The following is a 19878-nucleotide window of genomic DNA, read 5'->3' on the forward strand; positions in this document are numbered from 1 at the left end:
CTTCTGTTCCTGTGTAGGTCTGCAGATCCTGTTGTTCCTGGGTATAAGTTGTGGGGACGAGAGGGAGGACGCCTGGGAACACCTGGACTACGAATGGAAGGTCGGCGGCAGCAATGGGCAAACTTCAGTTCAGCGGCACTTCGCGGTTTCAGCTCCTTGCAACACTTGTAAAAAGCAACACAGCGGTTCGCGGATAGGACTATGGACTTTCCTCGCATCTGGGGTCCAGCACTCTTGTTGAGGTGGATCTCAGGCTTGGTCAGTCCTGCTTCCTGGGAGTCCAGAAGATCTTCCTGGAGCTCAGGTCCGACTCAAAGACACTCACTCTATTCTGGTGTTCCTCTCCCTGTCACTTCGGTTCCTGCCGCAGCAATGGAAGTACAGCCAGCTCCGAGAGGATTTCCAGATGAGCTCGTCTTGGGGGTCGATTGGTCCCACCAACCCAAGGGTAGATGTAGTCCTTTGCAGGTCTTCTCTAGTTGAGGCGAATTCGGAGCTTCAGCATTGCAGCAGGGCTTCACCGGGCAAACCAACGGTCCAGGAGTTGCAGCTGGCGTCCGGCATCTCTTCCAAGGATTCTTTCGTCCAGTGGTCAACTCTGCCTTCCAAGCAAAAAGCCTTGCCTTTTATGCAGGTTTCTCCCATTCATTCATAGCCTAGCTGTCACTCACACAGCAGGGAGGCTGTCCTCAGAGCACATCCCTCCAGTCAATCACCCTTGGGTGCATTCCTGTAACCAGGGAGACTAAGCACAGGGAGTTTCGGGCACCTCCTTCGCTTCCTGCCCTGCTAGACCTGCTGGAGCCAGAGGCAGGCTTCACCATTGAATCCCGCCAAAGACAAAACAAACAAAAGGATCAAACCTGTTTTGGCGTGCAGAGTAAATCTCAAGAAGGACCTTTCCAACCAGGAATGGCCAAAAATAGGAGACTGGGGCCATTTTGACAAAATGGGCACCCATGGGTACTTTACTTCAGCTGCAATTGCAGTCCGCAGTAGAAACACACAATGGTAGGAAAAAGTAAACCAGTGCCACCAGCCATTAATCGTGTAAAGGGTAACCTAAAAATGTTACATGATAAACTAGACAAAGGGGATACTAAGTAACCCCTCCAGCACCTTATTGTAAGATAGTGGGTGCTGGGTCTAGAAAGTTACAACATGTAAGTAAAGTCAATTTCACTTTACTGTTCTTGGAAACAGTAGTTTTACCAAGAGAAGGTATTTAAACCTTTGGGAAATCTAAGAGACTTCCCTGTGTTACTGCACTGAAGGTGCTGTGTGTCACAATGTAAAGATGACGCCTATGGAGTTTGTCAGACTCCAAAGTCCAAATCACAGAAGAATATATGTCCAAAATCAAAAGAAACAGAAAACACATAGAATTAAAAGTACAGAGTCCCAAAGTTCAGCAAAAGAGCCTAGGGGGGGGGACGACGTCTCTAGGGTGGGAGGAATTTAGCATTAAACTGAACATTTTCCCTAACGTCCCATGAGGAACGATTCTGAGGCCCATAGAGGGAAGCATGGCTGTCCAGGACTTCAGACTGGTTACCACCAACAGTATAAGGGAGGAATGTCCCCGGTGAGAATCTAACCTTGCCACTTGAAGATGGTCCAGAGATTCTTGGGTGGATGGCTTTGGGAATGCTTGTCTGCAGCTGCAATCCTCCAGCTTTCCTCTATGGGGTCTTCAGATTCATGATTTCAGAAGGCAACAACCAGAAGGGCTCCACACCCTCTCCTTACATGCCAAATGCAGGCTCGGAGCAATGCCAGCCCTAAAATGGTAGGGATCATCACCTTTCAGAGTGGCTGTCCAATCATGGACAGCCACCTGCCCCACATATGTCCATGAACAGCTACCCCCAGGTGTAATTTTGATTGTGTCTTCCATGACTCAGTTCTAGTCAGTTTAGACTCTCACAGCACCAGAGTCCATGGCCATACACAACACAAAGGTTCATGACCAAATGTGGCTATTTGGGGCCTCAAAGGGAGGGAAGATGGCCAAAAAGGAAGCTGGCTCAAGAAAGGGAGTGGTTTTAAGTATATGGTATCAAAAGGGCATTATTGACAAACTAAAAATAGGTTCACCGACACCAGTGGTTTCAGTACACATAGAAAATTGTCACAAAAATGAACTAAAAGTACAAGAAAAGGGGGGGAAAAGTGTCCCTGAAGCAATCCACTTAAGGTGGGCTGTGCTACATTAAAACAAACGAAGGTAAACATTAATGGGAAAAGCTCTCCCTGCACTGACAGCTATAGGAACTACCCAGTGCACCCTAAGCGAGATGACTAAAGCCCTCACTCACCTCAAAACAAGCCAGAGGTCCAAGTCCATAACAGAAATGCTAGGGGCTCCATTGAAGATAATGGAGGGACAGTTGCAAAAAGTGACCATTTGCATTAACACTGATAACACTGATACAAAAGATGTCAAACAGAACACTGTACAAGTAACTTGCATATCACAGCACCATCATCACCATGGGCACACAGTCCCTTTTTTAAAATGTTATTGTTTAAAGTGCGGACCTAGTTCAAGAGCAGCAGAGCGTTTTACAGGGTGTGGGGTAGCCAGCGTGTTTGGGCTGGCATCTTTTAATATTACCACAGTACTGTGGATGGCAGTCTGTGCGTTGGTATGAGCATCCACAGGGATTAGTCTTTGATTAGTCTTTGGTCAGGTATTGTAGGAAAAAGCCATGTTTTGAAATTGGAGAATTGTGAGGACATTCAGAGTTAATACCAGGACCGAGTTCCAGAGGGTAGGTGTGTTGCAAGAGAAGGATGGTTTGCAGGTCCTCTCTTTGCAGTAGAGTCGTGATTTGAGCCAGTTGGTCAATTTGCTGCGTGAGGAGCTTAGCCGCCAGGTAGGCTAGAGTGCCACTCATGATTGCTTTGTAGAGGATGCATGCTGTTTTAAACAGCAACCTTGCGTGAAGAGGAAGTCAATGTAGGTTGCGCAGGACCAGTTGATTTGGCTAATTTGCACCCACCCGTAATAAGACAGGCTGCAGCATTGTGGACTGCTTTTAGGGGAGCCAAGTGAGCAGCTGGCAGTCCCGTCAGGAGGTATTTCCCCCATCGATGTGCAAGACCACAAGGGTCTGCACTATGGTCTGGAAGTCCTGCAGCAGGATGAAGTACTTGAATTTGAGAAGGGTGCAGATATTGAGTTAGGCCGTTTGGGCCTTCTTGGCTATTTGTTTCTGGAAGGACAGGCTGCTGTCGATGGCAAAGCCTAAGGATTGTGTTGAATCTGAGATTAAAAGGATCAAATCCTTCTAGGCGCATATCACTGAGCCATTGTTGGTTAGCGGGGGGGCTGGGCAGATGAGGATAAATTCAGTCTTGGATGGGTTGTTCTTGAGGTAGGCAGCCATGGTGAATTGCTACATCATTATGTTTGATGAGTGTGCCCAGAGGCTCCATGCAAAGGTTAAAAAGGATCAGTGAGGATGAAGCCTTGGGTGACTCAGCAGGAGACAGTCTCTTCGCATGCAACATGATCATCTGGAAGGCCTGGTGTCTGACTGAGCGGCAGGAGGTAAACTAATTTAGGACCATACCAGAGAATCCCCTCCTATCGGCGAGGAGCGAGAGGAGGATGCAGGAGTTGACTCTGCCAAATGCAGCCGAGAGGTCCTCCGTGACGAGGAGGGATTAGTCGCCCTTATCAATGATTTAGAGGGCATCATCCACCACCTGAATGGTGGCTGGCTCGATGCTACACTTGGGGCAGAACCCTGACTGATAGTAATTTAGGAAGTGTAGTTGTTAGATTCTAGTGAGACTGTTAACATGGCATAGATGCAAGGTAAAAATCCCAGTACCATGGCAAACTCAAACAAAACACTGAATAAGTGAAAAATGTTTGAAGGGAATTCCACATCAACACCACAAGGTTTCACATCCACTTGTAAGCCAACAGAATAAAAGCTAAACTGGAGGTGGTTGCGCTGCTGGTAGAAGGCCGGTCTGTGCTCAATTTGTAGTTTAAAATTGTATTTCATTTCTGGTGGATCCCCAGCCTTATGACACTGAATATTCAAAAGAGCATACAAATGTATGAAAGATCCAATGGCAGAGAAAATATACATGCAATCAAATTTTGTTCTTGAAACAGGTAAGGGAAAAACAAAGCCTTCTGTGGGCCTATTATTGTTCAGCCCTAACATCATGTTCAGACTTTTAATGGTATCAAAACGAATGCATATGTTATACGACAATGCACTCAAATAAATTATTGGAATTGTATGTGTATGCAATGTTTATTGGCATCTTTGCACAAAATGTGCATACAAAGAAAGTTAAAACAAAAAGCTGTTAAAAATGTACTAACCAGACTAACAACTGGTTCCAATAATTTTTCACTGGGGACATCCATCCACGTCATTTCTATGGCATTTGGATCACCTGGCGAGCACGGAGTGAGCATGTCATCTTGAACAACATTTTTATCAACCGGGGAGGGTCCTCGAGCCTTAAAGTGAAAAAAAGTGTTAGTCCATTCTATTGATCCACACTAATTTGAGCATATTTGGACACAGTAATAAATTAACTGCAATCAAACAAACCATTATGTAAAGGTTTACAAATATTTACAGCACATGTTTGATCAGGACACTTCAACTAGCAGTAAATCAGTGGAAAAGTGCTTTGTGAGAAGAACAAAAAAGACTTCAATTTGCAAATCTTTACAATTGTAGTGGAACCATTAATGTGTATCAAGCCATTAAAAATATATGATGCATTACTCACCGTAATTGTATTTCTGGTGCTTGTATCTGCTTCTCTGCATAGTCCTAAATCTAGTGGAAGTTGCAGATTATTACAAGATTTGTTTCCAAAACTCGAAAACTAACGTCGACAGGGCGTGTTAGTAATACTATCCCTAGTGTGACGTGTACTGTACCCATGGTCCTTCACGCGTCGAGGTACCTCAAATTGTTTCTGACATGAGGTTGCATGAAGTGTAGTGGGAGTACAGATATGATAAAGCAAAGACAGTGATAACCTAGAAAACATCTATGCACCTTCTACTCTAGAAGGGTAGGAAGGGTGGGCGCATGTGAATCTAAGCAGATACAAGTACCAGAGATATGATTACGGTGAGTAATGTATCCCTTCTGAAGCTTGTGGATCTGCTTAGATCACATGCTCTGCATAGATTAGTGAGCAGTATCTGGAGGAGGGGGTGGAAAGTTAGAAGGTACAGCAGCAAAAAATGTTTCAGGATCGCTTATCCCACCGGTGAATCTGCTTTAGAGTGTGTATCAATGCAATAATGCAGTGTGAACGTATGGATGGAACTCCATGTAGCAGCCTTGCAGATAGCATATAGAGGGACGTTTGCAATGAAAGCTAAAGTAGCTCCTGTATCTCTAGTAGTGTGCCCTGGGGGTGAAAGGTAAGAATTTCTTGGATAGGGAATAGTAGAGCTGTATGCACTTGACTATCCATCTGGAGAAGGTGTTCTTTGATATGTGATCGCCCTCTCTACGAGGCACTATGGAAACACTATGGTCGGTTTTCCTTAGAGGCTTTGGTTTGTTCACATAGTACAAGACCGCCCTTTGTACATCAAGTTTATGGAGGCTTCTTTCTGCTGAGTTTGATGGATTTTGAAAGAAGGTAGGTAATTCTATAAATTGATTTACATGGAACTTTGAAATGAACTTAGGTGAGAACCTAGGATGTGTTCGGAGGACAACCTTGCCGATGTCTACAATGAATACGGGGTCAGACTAAATGGGCTGAAAAACCTCTTTTTATTGTATATGGTGGGGCCTGTCTCATGAGGACAATAACGTGATAACAAGAAATTTGAGCCCAGGATTCTCCGCCAGTCTACACTCCACCAGGGTGGGTGAAAACTACATTTCAGTTGTGTGATTCAAACATAAGGTCAAAAAACATATGAAAGGGTCATATAACGTTTATTCAAATTGTAAAACAAAAGACATGTTTAAAAATTCGAACACATGTGGAATTAATGTGTCGAACATGGCACAAATGTATTGTGAGGACATGATGTCCCAAGCAGAGATGTAGAATTGTAGTCCAGTAGGAGTGTGAATTGGTAAACTGACTGAGGTTAGTAGCAGTGACAACATAATCACACTTATCCAGAAAGATATCAAAACATTTCCCCCCAACAGAGCTCTAAAATTGGTAAATGTTAAATAGTTGCTCTAAACAGGTCGACACAACGGGGTTTCGAGCTCAGAGGGTGAGCTGTGTCTTGCATCAGGCCCCACTCAAGGTTGTCCCTCTGAGCTTTCCTCAGGACCGTCGACATCGCATAGTGTGTGACAATCAGGTACCCCATTAGAGGGTTTTGATTTTAACAATCACTTCTATTACTTTTTCGGATGTATCGGGCTACTTATTGTTCACACCTGGATATTTGGTGTGTCAGAGTTATCTGTAGCAAATTTATAGCAGGGACAGCAAATCGTTATTTGTAGCTGGGTCTTAACAGGTGCCTTCTGCAGCAGCGTAGTGTTAGGCGTGTGGTCCACACACTCTGTGAACCCGCAGTCCTCAGTTTTAAGTTCAGCAGTACCGGAGGGGCTTTCACTCACTCGTCTCTGTTCAGCAATGTGCCAGATACTTCCGTGATCACCCACCCTGGTGGAGTGTAGATGGGCAGGAAAGCCTGGGCTCAACTTTCTTGTTCTCACTTTAATGAAAAAGGGGTCCTGTACGGACAAAGCCTGTAGCTCACTGACTCGTATTATGGAGGCAATAGCTACTAGGAACACAGTCTTGCAAGCAAGATATTTTAGGCTGGCCTCGTGCATAGGCTCAAAGGGTGGACCCATGAGCTTGGAGAGCATAACATTGAGATCCCAACTCAGAGGAGGGTTGGAAATTGGGGGTATAGCCTCTTTACCCCTTCAATGAATGCCTTAATGACAGGGACTTTCCACCAGGACATCTTGTTCTGTGAAGTGGTGTAAGCTGACAGGGCCGCTAGATGCACTTTTATGGAATTAAATACTAGGCCGGAGTCTAGTAAGTAAAGCATGTAGTGTAGAATGTTAGCTGGGGAACATTCTTTCGGGTTTAGTGATTCTGATGTGCACCATATCACAAATCTCTTCCACTTATTAAAAGCAGTGCCTGGTGTTGGGTTTTCATGCCTCTAAGGATATCCATATACCTTTGTGGAAGATTTAAGTGGCCAAACTCTGAGTTCAGGAGCCAAGCTGCCGAGTTCACAGACTGTGGCTGCAGCTGGAGGGATGCCCCCTTGTGTTGTGTCAGCATGTTGTATGGGCACGGGAGCTGGATTGGGTCGCACATAGGCAATTTGAGTAGGTGTGGAAAGCAAGGCTGTCTCGCTCACATAGGAGCGTAAGCAAATCTCCCTGACCGGTTCATCCACAGGGCGTTCCCCCTTGGACCCTGGTTGGGGAAGCCTGGACGCGAAGTCTGGGCACTGAGCGTTTAGAATTGTCGCATACAAGCCTAGTGGGGGCTGACCCCAATGTGAGAATATTCGGTCTAGGATAGCTTTGTCAAGTTGCCACTCATGTTCTCCTGGTAGAGGGTGTCTGCTTAGAGTGTCTGCCGGAGAATTGAGTTCCCCTGAACATGTTGAGATATTAGGAACATGTTCCGCTTTAGTGTCCACTTCCATATTTTTGGGGATAGCTTGGACAGACTTCGCAAGTGTGTGCCTCCTAGCTTGTTCCGATAGAACATGGCTGTGGTGCCATCTGTGAGGATCTGTAATGTTTGACCCTTGAGATGTTGCTGAAAGGCCTGAAGAGTCTAGAGGACTGCCAATTGTTATAGCAAGTTGATATGTCTGGGCAGTAGTGTGTGTCCACTGTCAGTGGTCTGTGGTGGAGGAAGTGCCCCTGCCCCCATCTTGCGAGGGAAGCATCTATAGTTAGGATTGCTTGTGCTGGTGGAGCACGAAAAGGTTTTCCTATTAACAAGTTGTCCTTGGACCACTAGCTAAAAGTTAGTGAAACAATTACTGGATCGCCCCACTGTCTGCTTGCCTGAGACAACTGTTTCGCTAGCCATTCCTGCATTGGATGCATGCGCAGGCGCGTGTGTGGCACCAAGTGAATGCATGAGCCCACCATCCCGAGCAAGCGATTTGCTTTGCGTACAGTTATCTGGCGACCGACCTTGTAGTGAGGTACTTGCAACAACATATTTTGTACTCTCTCATTTGAGGGGAAAGTCAGCTCCTCCTTTGTGTTTAGGATAGCCCCTAGAAATTGTTTTATTTGGCTGGGGACTAAACTTGATTTCTTCTTGTTGGAGAAACCCAGATTGAAGAGAAAGTCTATTGTCTTCTGCGGGTTTAATTTGCAAATTAGAGGAGATTCCCCAGTGATTAGACAGTCGTCCAGATTAGGGAAGGACTTTCTGCACAGGTGTGCTGCCACTACTGCAAACACCTTTGTGAATACCCTTGGTGCAGAGTTGATGCTGAATGGGAGTACTTTGAACTAGCAGTGTACTCCCGCCATCTTGAAACGCAGGTATTTTCTGTGCGCAGGGTGCATTGAAATGTGAAATCTTTCATATCCAATGTTGCATTTAGTCTCCCCGTTTTAGGAGTAGAATCACCTCTTGGAGTGTGGTCATACAAAACCTTTGGGGTTTGACATATTTGTTTGCAGGGCGCTGTTAGGGCGAAATCTTAGAAATGTGCTAATTCCCTTCTACCTTAGAGACCCCCAGCTCTTTTGCGGGAATTTAGGACTTTTTGATTTCTAACCTGGAGAGATTGAGACCTTTTCCCCACTCTCATGTATTTTCTTGTGATTTAGACTCTGTTTCTTTTGACTTTGGAGCCTGACAAACTCCATAGGCATCATCTTTACATTGTGACACACAGCACCTTCAGTGCAGTGGCACAGGGAAGTCTCTTAGATTTCCCAAAGGTTTAAATACCTTCTTTTGTTAAAACTACTGTTGCCAGGAGCAGTGAAGTGAAATTAACTTCGAATCCGAAGAAACACCTGCTGCAACTCCTGGACTGTTGCTTTGCCTGGTGAAGCCCTGCTGCTGTGCTGAAGCTCCGAATTCGCCACGATTACAGAAGACCTGCAAAGGATGACTTCTCCCCTTGGGTTGGTGGGACCAGTTGACCCCAAGGCAAGCTCATCTGGAAATCCTCTCGGAGCTGGCTGTACTTCCATTGCTGCTGCAGGAACCGAACTGCCATGGAGAGGAACACCAGAATGGAGTGTCTTTAGTCGACCCGAGCACCAGGAAGATCCTCCGGACTCCCAGGAAACAGGACCGACCAAGCCTGAGCCACCTCAACCGAGTGCTGGACCCCAGATGCGAGGAAAGTCTGAAGTGGTATCCGAGAACCGCGGTGTTGCTATTTGCTAGACGCGAGGAGCTGAACCCGCAAGTGCCGCTGAATTGAAGTATGCCCATTGCTGCCGCCGACCTTCCCATTGCAGTGCAGGAGTCCCCAGACGTCCTCCCTCTTGTCCCCACGACTGAGGCCCAGGAACAGGATCTGCAGAGCTGTACAGGAACAGAAGCCAGCTGGAATCATTACTAACCAAAGGTACGGTAACACTAAGGGGACTTACCTCTTGTTGTGTAGCCTTGCTTGTTCTCAGTTGAGACTTGTCTTGGTTGCTTTTGCAGAGTTGTTTGCAGCTTTACCCTCACAAGCCTCCCAGCCTGTGGCCCTTCTGTGATTCTTTATTTCTACAAAGACTTCTAAAACATTGTGCAAGACATTTACTTATCTACAAGAAGTGCTTGTTCACCTAGACTTTTGTTCAATTGACATTGGCTGGTCTGGCTACCTGAAAGACTCTTCTTACCTCAGACATTGTGTTTTACCTTTCCTCCAGGAAAGGGTTAATTTACTTTGCACTGGGAGTTTAAAAGTACTTGCCTGCTGCAGAATATTTCAATAACCTTCTGTTTTATTACCAAACCCTTTTCTTTGACACCAACTCAGTATTGCTCTAAATGTACCAGGGATATATTAATGTCCACAGTGTCCTAATTCCTTAAGTCACCTCGGGGTGTAGGGACCATCTGTGTGCCATCCCAAATGGGTACTTGCTAATTTAGAGAAACTAAGAGTGTGTATTTTGAAGTGTATTTGTGTGTTGCATATACTCTGCTCCCTTCTGAAGGCTTATTGAACTGACTTAAATTAATAATTGTTTACTCAAGAAACCTTGAGTGTAAGAGTGTGTTTGAATACTTATCACTGTCAATCTCTGTAAAAATCCTACTGCTCACATTAATGTCGCTTGAGATGAGCCTGGCTGCTCAGCCACACTACCAACCTGTGTAGTATAGATTTATACCAAAGGTTGGGTTCCTACAACCAGGAGGTCAAGGTTGCTGTAGTCTCCCAAAGAGTACTGCACACAATCTTGCCTAACAGATGCAGATCTAATACTGGGTGAATGTTAAGGTCTTCCTTTGGCACAAGTACGTACGTTGAATAAATATCCCTTTTCACCTCATTCGCTGGGATGATCTCTATGGTGTTCTTTTCCAGCAGCGCCTTTATTTCCTCCAGCAGTATGCTTTGTTCTTCTGCTGTGATTTTCTTCTGTCTTGTCAGAACAGTGGACAACACCCACTTGTCCGTTATCCCCTCCCATGAGTGGGTAAAGTGTGAAATTCGGCCTCCTACTGGAGTGGCATGGGAAGAGACCTGAAACGGCAGTCATTGTTTGGGAGGATTTGAGCATCTCCCAGGTGAGTTTCTACCCCTTTTATTTCCGGTTTGAAAATTGGACGAGGAACGTTGGCCTTGCGACCGGCCCCCCTGAGTGTAGCCTGACGAATGTCAAGATCCCTGGCCCTGAAATCTCCTAGAGTTTGGGGAGCCCCGTTGGGAATAGGGATCGTCAACTGTCCAAGGTATTTAAAAGTGTCGTATTCCTCCTTGGCACTCTTAAGGGTGTCTTCTACGGCCTTCCCGAATAACACATTTGGCTCCACGGGCATGTTTAAGAGGGTTGCCAGAGTTTCTAACATAAACCCCGATTGAGCTAGGCGTGGCGCTTGATGAGCGTTTCCACTGCTATGATGCGTCCTGCATTATCTGCTGCATCAAGGTTATTCTTTAGGATGCAGTTTGAGATCTGCTTGCCTTCTGAGCTGGTCTTCAGTAATTGAACCTTTAGTGGTTCTCGGACAGCTTCAACTTGGCATTCCAGGTCATCCAATTTGTGGCAGCCATAACTAGCTAACAGTGTAGTGTTGTTAGCGATTCTGGTCTGGTATGCTGCAGAGGAGGTGACCTTTCTCCCGAAAGCATATAGCATTTTGCTTTCCTTGTCCGGCGGGGCTTCTGCCGACGCATGGGGAGAGCCTGCCCTTTTTCTGGTAGTGGTGACCACTAGGGAATCTGGTTTACGCTGTCCCCTAATATACAGGGGTTTGGTGGGCGCAGGTCTGAATAATCTATCTATTCTGGGGTTGACCGCCTTCGTGAGACTAGGCACCAGTAGGGATGGCTGGATGCGTCTTTGAACAGACTTCAGGAATGGGATAAACTGGGTGGCAGACTTTGTTCCCCAGAATGTCTTCCACAAAGTCCTTGTCGACCTGTGCCTTCCGAGTGCCGATATTAAAACGTTGTGCCGCCTTTAGTAGCAGTTAATTGTACTTAAGTTAATTGTCAACAGGCAAATCTGCTACTAGCTGGTCCTGGTGGTCTGGCGACTGGATCACGTAAATGTGGTCATAAAACTGGTCTTGGCTATAGAGATCCGAGACCCTGGGTCTCCTTGGTCATCATAATACAAGTCCTGAGAGGGGTCTTAGTATGTCAAGGCCGGAGTGCCTAGAGCAGGGGTGCTAGGATGGGGCTCAAGACAAGACTTCTTGGAAGGGGGCAGCTGTGCTGATGCCCCTGGCTGTGAGGCATCTTTAAGAATGATGGGCAATTGGTCAGGGTGATGGTCCATGAAGTCTTCGAAACTAGACATTCTCCTAATTTTATTGAACTGTTCAGGTGTATATTCGCATGAAGCCGGGAAGCCTGACATGACAGGGGTGGCCTGGGAGGGAATGCATGGGCCCTGACAGAGTGTCTAAGGGGGGGAAAGCCCTGTGTCTCTTTTGGGGCCAAAGGCGCTGAAAAATGTGTCTTTTTCAGCAACCTCGCTTTAAGCAGGGAAGCACAGATGTGTTTCTTAATTAGTTCCTGCATTTTCTGCGTTTTCTTGGGAGACGCCGAAATGTCTTTCGCTGCCTGTTTTTCGGTGTCCGGACCAACCTTCGCTTTCGGGGAACTGTCGTGAGGCGAAAGCGTACGCGATGGCCCAGAGGACAGTGAAGAACTTGAGGCTTTGTCCCTGTACATTGCATGGGCCTCGACGGTACTGTCGAGTCGGCCGTGAGGTATATTTTTAGTGTCTTGGTGTGTGTCCTGCCCGTCTGGTGTCTTCTCCATCACAGAGCCGCCGGCCTGCTTCTTGGAGTCAGGGGCCCACACATGGGGTTTCCACGGACCTTGCTCGCCTTCCGTGTCATTCATGACCCAGATACTGCCCTCGCTGGAGTCTTCTGTCACGTCGCTGGAGTCCTCGGCCTGCATGGCGTGAGTGGGCCTGCGTTTGGTCTGCCGATCCTTTAAGGTCTCTGGGCGAGAAAAAGATTACAGGATTTACAATCTTTTTCTGTGTGATCCCGAGGGAGACAGTGATTGCACACTCAGTGTGTTTCCTTCCATAGGAATTTTCTGTGGCAGGAGGGGCAAAATTTAAAAGGGGTTTTGTCCATTATATTTTCAAGGGTAAGATTGGCGAGAAAAGAAGGCGGATAATAGAATAAGCCTTCTATAAAGAGGTCAGTATGAAGAACGTCCCCCCTCTCTCCTTACTGTAATGGGCAGAAGCTGAAGGGGCCTGTGAAGGCCGCTGTCGATCCTTCAGCCGTCGACGAGGAGGGTGTTCGTTGAGAGCCGTCAAGCAGTCAAATGGTTGTGCGGCAAAGCGAACAATAAAAGAAAGAAGGTCTATAATTACAACTTTAGCTAATCAAAGGCATCAGCCTGAAAGAGAACTCTGCATTTGCGACAGACTTCCATGGCGGGAAAAAACAGGGACCTCGACGTGTGAAGGACCATGGGTACAGTTCAAGTCACACTAGGGATAGCATTACTAATACGCCCTGTTGACGTCCGTTTGAGTTTCGCAAACAAATCATGTAATACTCCGAAACTTCCACTAGATGTCAGACTATGCAGAGCATCTGGATCTAAGCAGATCTACAAGCTCCAGAAACGTTTTCTTTTTCTTAAACCAAACCGGACAGAACTGAAGAACTCATGGTGCAGGCAGTTCTACCCAAATTGCAGAAAATTCTCTGGATGACAGACAGGTTCGTCATGTTGCTTATATAATTTAACTATTCAAATGGAAATCATTAGTGTTTGCATGACCCTCAAATGTATTCTTTATTTAGGTATGCCTATTCAGCAGTCCAAGATTCATGATTGAGTTGAAGTTGTCAAACTAATGTCGAATTATGATAGGTTATACAGATGAGTTGAACAAGCAATTAACTACAACCCAAACATTGAATTTTCCATAGGATCTATAAACCTATAATGTTCATAACTGTCTAGCTATCTTAGCTAATGATAATGTGCAGGGGACTGGAGTTCCCCCATTGTGGGAACTTTATTTGGCCCTTTGTAGGTTGTGGGATTCATATGCCAGGATCGCGGTTTCTCCCCTGCACCTTAAGACTATGTACACTCACATTTAAATCATAGTCTACAATTTTATTTTTTTCTCTCTTGATTTACATTTTTTTTTAAAAGTTAACACTATTGTCTACAATTTTTGAAGTGTTTATCCAATAAGAGCGCAGAGTTTACCTGTTGTTCTATTGCAGTCTTCCCCCCTGTGGGGTGGCACACTCCCATCACCAGCGCCTTCTTGACTTAATATGTCATTTTCAAAGATTAACTCACTAACAAAGCAGCAACCACACTTGCATTCAGTGAGGATGAAGCCAATCAGATTGTAGCACTAATAGCAGATGTGGATTTAGATACCACTTCTTCAGAACATCTGAATCAAATTAACAAATTAGAATGTCTAATTGGGAAAAAATCTCTCAAAAACTCCACACAACAACTTTGGCCCAATATTTCAAAGCCAAGAGAATCCTGAGAGGTCTCTGTAACGCTCACCTGGTATCCACGGGGACGTCACTCAGCCTGTTCTGACCTCTTACGACCTAGAACCATTCCCTGGAGGCTATTCGACTGGAGACTGGGCCTGAAACACAGGACTGGTAGAGTTTAACTCCCTATTGTCTCTGTGTGCTTGAACCCCTTCTTCCCCTGGGGTCCAACCCTTCCCTTTGATCCACAGCTCACCTTGTTTTCTTGGATAGTGTGCTCTCCGTCCAGCCTTCAGCGCAGGGGCGCGTTGATTGATGTGGGCTCGTTGCTGCCTAGTTACTTCACTGGCAAGAGTCTGACAGGTAAGTATACTGAGTCTTTTGAACAGTTCTCTACCTTTGTTCCTTTCCTTCCTTAGATGATGGCCGGCGTCCGGGTATGGCGGCGTGCTGCTGAGATGAGTAGCGCTGAAGGGGAGTGAGAGCGCGATGCGCGATGCACCCCTTTCGTATTTGCATTGAACTGAGTTCTTTTTCTGTGTCTTTTAGGTGCCTCGACATTTATGAAGACCAAATGCGGTGGGTAAGTGCGGTATGCAGTGCCTCTAGATGTTTCCACGCTAACCTGGGGTGTCTTTTCCCTCTTGCAGATGGATGAGAAGTTCCGGAGACATAGTTCCCCCAGAGCGGCTGAGATTCAGGTAAGCGTTTGAAGCTCGTACAGTATTTAAAAATAAGCGAAGATTTGCAGAATGCTTACTAATGCCTTTTTTCTGTTCTTTCCCCTTTTCCTTAGGAAGCGGCGTGCCGTGATGGGAATGACACCGCCGAAGATGCCCGCAGAACAGAAGGAGCGATGACTGATGGGCAGAAGCGCCGCAAGGTAAGGCTGTTCCCAACGGTGTTCTTGCAGGTGCTGAGCGCAGAAGAAAGATGCAGGCCTACTGGAGACCGATCCGAACACGGTGAGTGTCACGCTGCAGGCACAGAAAACGCAAAGCATGTTTCTCAGGCTTGGTGTGGCTTAAATAGTCTCTGGGTATCCCTGGTGCCTCTGGGCTGAACCACACCCAAAAGACTAGACCGCACATGCAGTTCTGGGAACCGAAATATGTGGGGGCATCCATCTTGTCCCCATCAATGCACTATAAATCCAATCCCCAATGTTATCCTATGGGAGTGAGTGAGTCTGGTGCCACAAGCGCCAAGTCTGACTCCAAGTGGGACTTTGGAGGGATGGAGAGGCCCTTGAGGGCCATGTAGGTGATCGTGGCCTTGTTCCAACCTGACATCTTGGAGGGCTGGGGCCATGAGGGGCAGGAATCATGACAGTCTCAGGGTTGATTTAAAACCCACTCTTTGTAAAGAAAATCAGGAATTCATAAACGCTGGAACCAGATACGCAACAAGTGTTCGCTTGATCTCATTCTTTTGACAATTGAAGAACTCTCTAAATCTCTCACAACATGTCATCAAGAGATGGACAACATAAAACAACAACTGCTCACACTACAGTCAGAGGAGACATTGAAAAAGACACTGCAAGATGCGAATAGGAAGCTCGAGAGCTATAAACAAGACATTGAACAGAGAAATATCAGAAAATTCAGGCGGGATACACTAGACTACGCCAGTGACATTGTGTTTACTTGGCAGGAATTGTACAATTCATCTAGACAAACAGCCGTAAGGACAAGACCCAAACACCTGGCAAATCCAAATAGTGAAGCAACTGACAGTAGTGAAGTTAATAGCGATGAAGTGGAGATTCCCTCCAGCAATCCTGCACCTCGGGATATTAATAACCAAATCTTCAGCGGCACCCAACCAGGCCAGAGTTCATTAACACCTAAAATAATTCCGGAACCTTTTTTAGAAGGAAGCCCAAAGAAGGCAAATGAAAACAGAGAACCCAACAAATAAAAGGAATCCATCGTAGTTAACAATCGCCACAAAGCCACGACGCAGCTTGCAACATTAAATCTAGGATTAGTCTATATCGCAACTGGGAACAGTTCCTGTTTTGAGGAAGAAATTCATTTTTTTTAAACTAGTGAGAAAGATAGAACTGAAAGTTTTTTTCGACTTATTACCACTAGTAATGCCACAATTGGAATCCAATGTATATTTGGAATTGAAACCTAAAAGTTCCTTCCATCCACAAGTGAATAATTCCATAATCAAAATGTTCAAACTACTAAAGACCTGAGGAGGATCAAATATAACCGACATATGCACAATCTTCGTAGACACTAAATCAGACTTATCAAGGACCGAGCAGACGATCAATCTATTACACTGAAACTGGCAGATAAAGGAGGAGCACTGGTTATGGATTCTTCCATCTACAACCAAAGCTGCATGGAACTGCTAGGGGACACAAGAACCTACCTAGAATTAGAACAAGACCAGATTGGAGCAGTCACGATCGTCATTTCGGATACCAAGGCATAATCCATAGAGAGGAAATGGATTACCCCCAAAACTGGTGACTTTTTGACCAACAAACACCCCATTAACCCAGTGTTTTACGCTCTCCGAAAATCCATAAGAACCCCACCAATCCCCCCCTTCAGACCAATAGTAGCAGGTACTGAGGGCGTCTTTAATCCACTGGCCAGTTATCTCGATATTGCCTTAGAACCTTTTTATTCAAGAGACATCCTCTTATCTCAAGGACACTACCCACTTCTTACAAATGCTTGGCGAACTACAACAATTGGAGCCCAATATGATCCTATTCTTGCTAGATGTCGCTAGTCTGTACACATCAATACCACATGGAGAGGGCATCGAATCATTGGAATGGTTTTTACTGAATAATGAGGAGGTCAAAATCCACAAGATATTTGCCATGGAACTCATGATCATTATATTATATAACTATTTCTGCTTTGAAGGGAAATACTTTTTACAGATCTCAGGGACCTCGATGGGTTCTCCTGTTGCACCCACATATGCCAACATCTATATATTACTTTGAAAAGACCCACAGTCTTAATATTGAGATTTGAAGCGAAAATCTGATCACCTGGAAAAGGTATATCGACATCTTTGCCATGTGGAAGGGCACAAGAGAAGAACGCCAACAAAATCTTCATATACCTCAATATTTGTAATGAGAACCTTAAATTCACCCTCGAGATCTACACTTCGACGTACTGGTGACATTGAATGGACAAAACCTCAGCAAAACCATCTATAGAAAAGCCACTGATCTGAACAACTCCTTACACTTCATTTTCACCCCAAGGACCTTAAAGATAGCTTACTATATGTTAAGACGGATTTCTGAACTCTGTCCCGGAGTGGCAGAGGTTCAGAAGGCCAGCCTAGTTTCTTGGAACAGGGTAACCTCTGGACAAGCCAGACCAATCAGGGTAGCGATCGCGGCGGTCAAGACTAGGTCTCAAGAGGGGTGTGGGTGACTGAAAGCCCGCAATGAGCACACAAAGCAAGGACACTTACAAATTACTCCAAGCAGGTGTTATATTAAAAATATATACACATTTATTACAAGGCCTTTGTAACATTGACCGTAGCGAGAAATCACAATAAAACTCAAGTAAACCAACACATACCAAACCAATACAATATATATACAAATACAAACCAGTCTAACGAGTTAGACGCACGAAATGTGTAGACCACCTTGATGGGGAGGAAAACAGGCAGTGCGAATAATAATTAGACCCAGTCTGTCTTCAGAGGCACCTAACTAAAAGGAAGTCCAAGCCCTACGAAGATTGGAGCCTTGTACTCAAAAGTACCTGCACACGCTGGTGCCAATGGGCAAAAAGGGGTGTCTCTTCGAGGGAATCAGGCGGCTTAGTTCGGTGAACAAATGAAGATTAAGTCGCGGAGCTCTGTTCAGCGCAGCCTCCACTGTGGACAGAAGCAGAGTGCGAGTACGGAAAGGCGTGCTGTTAGACACAGCAGGGAAAATCTATGGGCTCCTGCAGGAGGGCGACCAGTTCCTAGCGATGCTACTCACCGGTCCCCGATGCAAGCAGGCCCAGGCTTCTCCGCGTCAGTTTCAGTGCTGGCAGGTTCTGATAGGAGCAGGGGACGTCTCGTCGTGATGTAGATTCCGCAGCAGCTGAAGTTGAGTTGAGGACGTCCCAAACGCAGTGAACCCGCACAGTTTGTTACCACAGCAGGGCAACGGAGCGGCCGTGTGTATTTCAGCCAAATGTACACTACTCACTTCAGACCTGGGAATGCCAAGTGTACGAATCGCGTGAGAGTGACAAGGACTCGTAATACCACACAACCCGACGGCGGTTACAGAGCAAGACTCCTGGGTAGGCTGGTCAGTCTGCTGGATGGCCCAGAGACACTTCCGAAGGCTTACGTGCAGGAGATGGTGAAGATGCCGAGAATAGTTGTTCCCACTATTCCAAGGGTCGAAGTACCAGTACAGGCCTTCTCGTTCGATCAGAGGTAGAAAGGGTTTCACAAAGCGACAGCAGTGCAGAGGAGCAGTCCTTCAGCGGGTCACCAGCGATTCCTCGGTTCAGCCTCGTGGTTGCAGGATGCTTGGCTCCTGTATTCCTTTGTTCGTGAGAACTCAGGAGATCGACCTGGTAGTGGCGTTTCCAGCCCCCTCTTATCCAAGGTTCCCTTCACGCCAAAACAGAGGGGACCCAATGGGAGATCCGCTCATAAAACACTCACACCATCTGTGGACCTTATCACGGACCACGGGGGTCCCAGGCATTCACACCACCCTAGACTCTCTGGCGCCCAGGATGTGTATTGGGACCAGACATCCCAGCCCCCATCCTGGAGGCACAGACCAGGCCTGTAGAAGCCCACGAAAGCATCTGTGTTTCGCAGGAAAGTACATGCCCAAATAAGGAAGGCCCCAGGTCGGCTCGACCTGGGGGAGGTGAAGGGGGAAAGACGGTCAGCGGACAGGACAAAGCCTCGTGGTCTGGCCATTTTGGGAGCCATGCCACCATTTTGGGCTAAGCGCGAAAAACGCGCTTAAAACGCCACAAGGAGCTCAAAAACACAAGAAACGATCGCTGCCACCAATCCCGTCCGTGATTCACTTGCACCGTTCATTTACAATCCAAAGAGAGTATCTAGGGCCTGTAGAAGACTAGAGACCCAAGAGAGCAGTAACTTAGCTTACAGTGCCCTCTTGTGCCATGTTGCGCGAAAGCTGCAACATGATAAAGAAACTATGGAAAACAACGTTTCCCGGTACTGACTGTCTTAAGGGCATGTCAGTTTCCCCGTAAGAATGGAGCGAAAGCCCAGAGGAGTGCGGCAGAAGGCTGCACTTCTCTGGCAAAGTCTAGATCATGGTGAAAACAACAGCAAAAAGTTTAGGGGTTGCCACATGGAAGGAAAATTACCCACAATTAAGAAATCTTTCCTAACACTATACAGTACATTTCTCCGACTCAGGAGGATAATTACGGACACTGATACACTGGCTAAGGAATAGGACTATGGCGGCGAGGTTTGAAGCTAAAGGGTACTCACAAAACACTCTTGAGGAAGCCAGAAAGAGGGTGGGAGCACACCAATGGAAGGATCTCTTACAAACTAAACCTAAAATCGAATGTAACAGGCTGATCCATACACTTACATTTTCAGCCCAGAGCTATGAAGTGGTGAGGATCATCAAAAAAAATAAAATGGAATTTCATCAAACTTGACCCATATCTTAGTAAACTGTTCCCCAAACCGCCCGTGATGGCGTACAAAAGAGGGAGGAATCTGAGGGATTCATTGGTTAAAACAGAACAC

The 19878-nt window shown here is 46.1% G+C and overlaps 1 protein-coding gene across 1 annotated transcript in view; it reads right to left on the bottom strand.

Moving 5' to 3' along the window:
• VPS4B (vacuolar protein sorting 4 homolog B) overlaps positions 1-19878 on the bottom strand; it is a 582532-nt gene that overhangs the window by 45044 nt on the left and 517610 nt on the right. Inside the window, exon 10 of the mRNA XM_069613692.1 lies at positions 4352-4492. Coding sequence (XP_069469793.1) covers positions 4352-4492 — 141 coding nt within the window. The remainder of the gene's footprint in view (positions 1-4351; positions 4493-19878) is intronic.

This window comes from Ambystoma mexicanum, chromosome 5p, assembly GCF_040938575.1.
Source record: "Ambystoma mexicanum isolate Mex_15411 chromosome 5p, UKY_AmexF1_1, whole genome shotgun sequence".
Lineage (NCBI taxonomy): Eukaryota > Metazoa > Chordata > Amphibia > Caudata > Ambystomatidae > Ambystoma > Ambystoma mexicanum.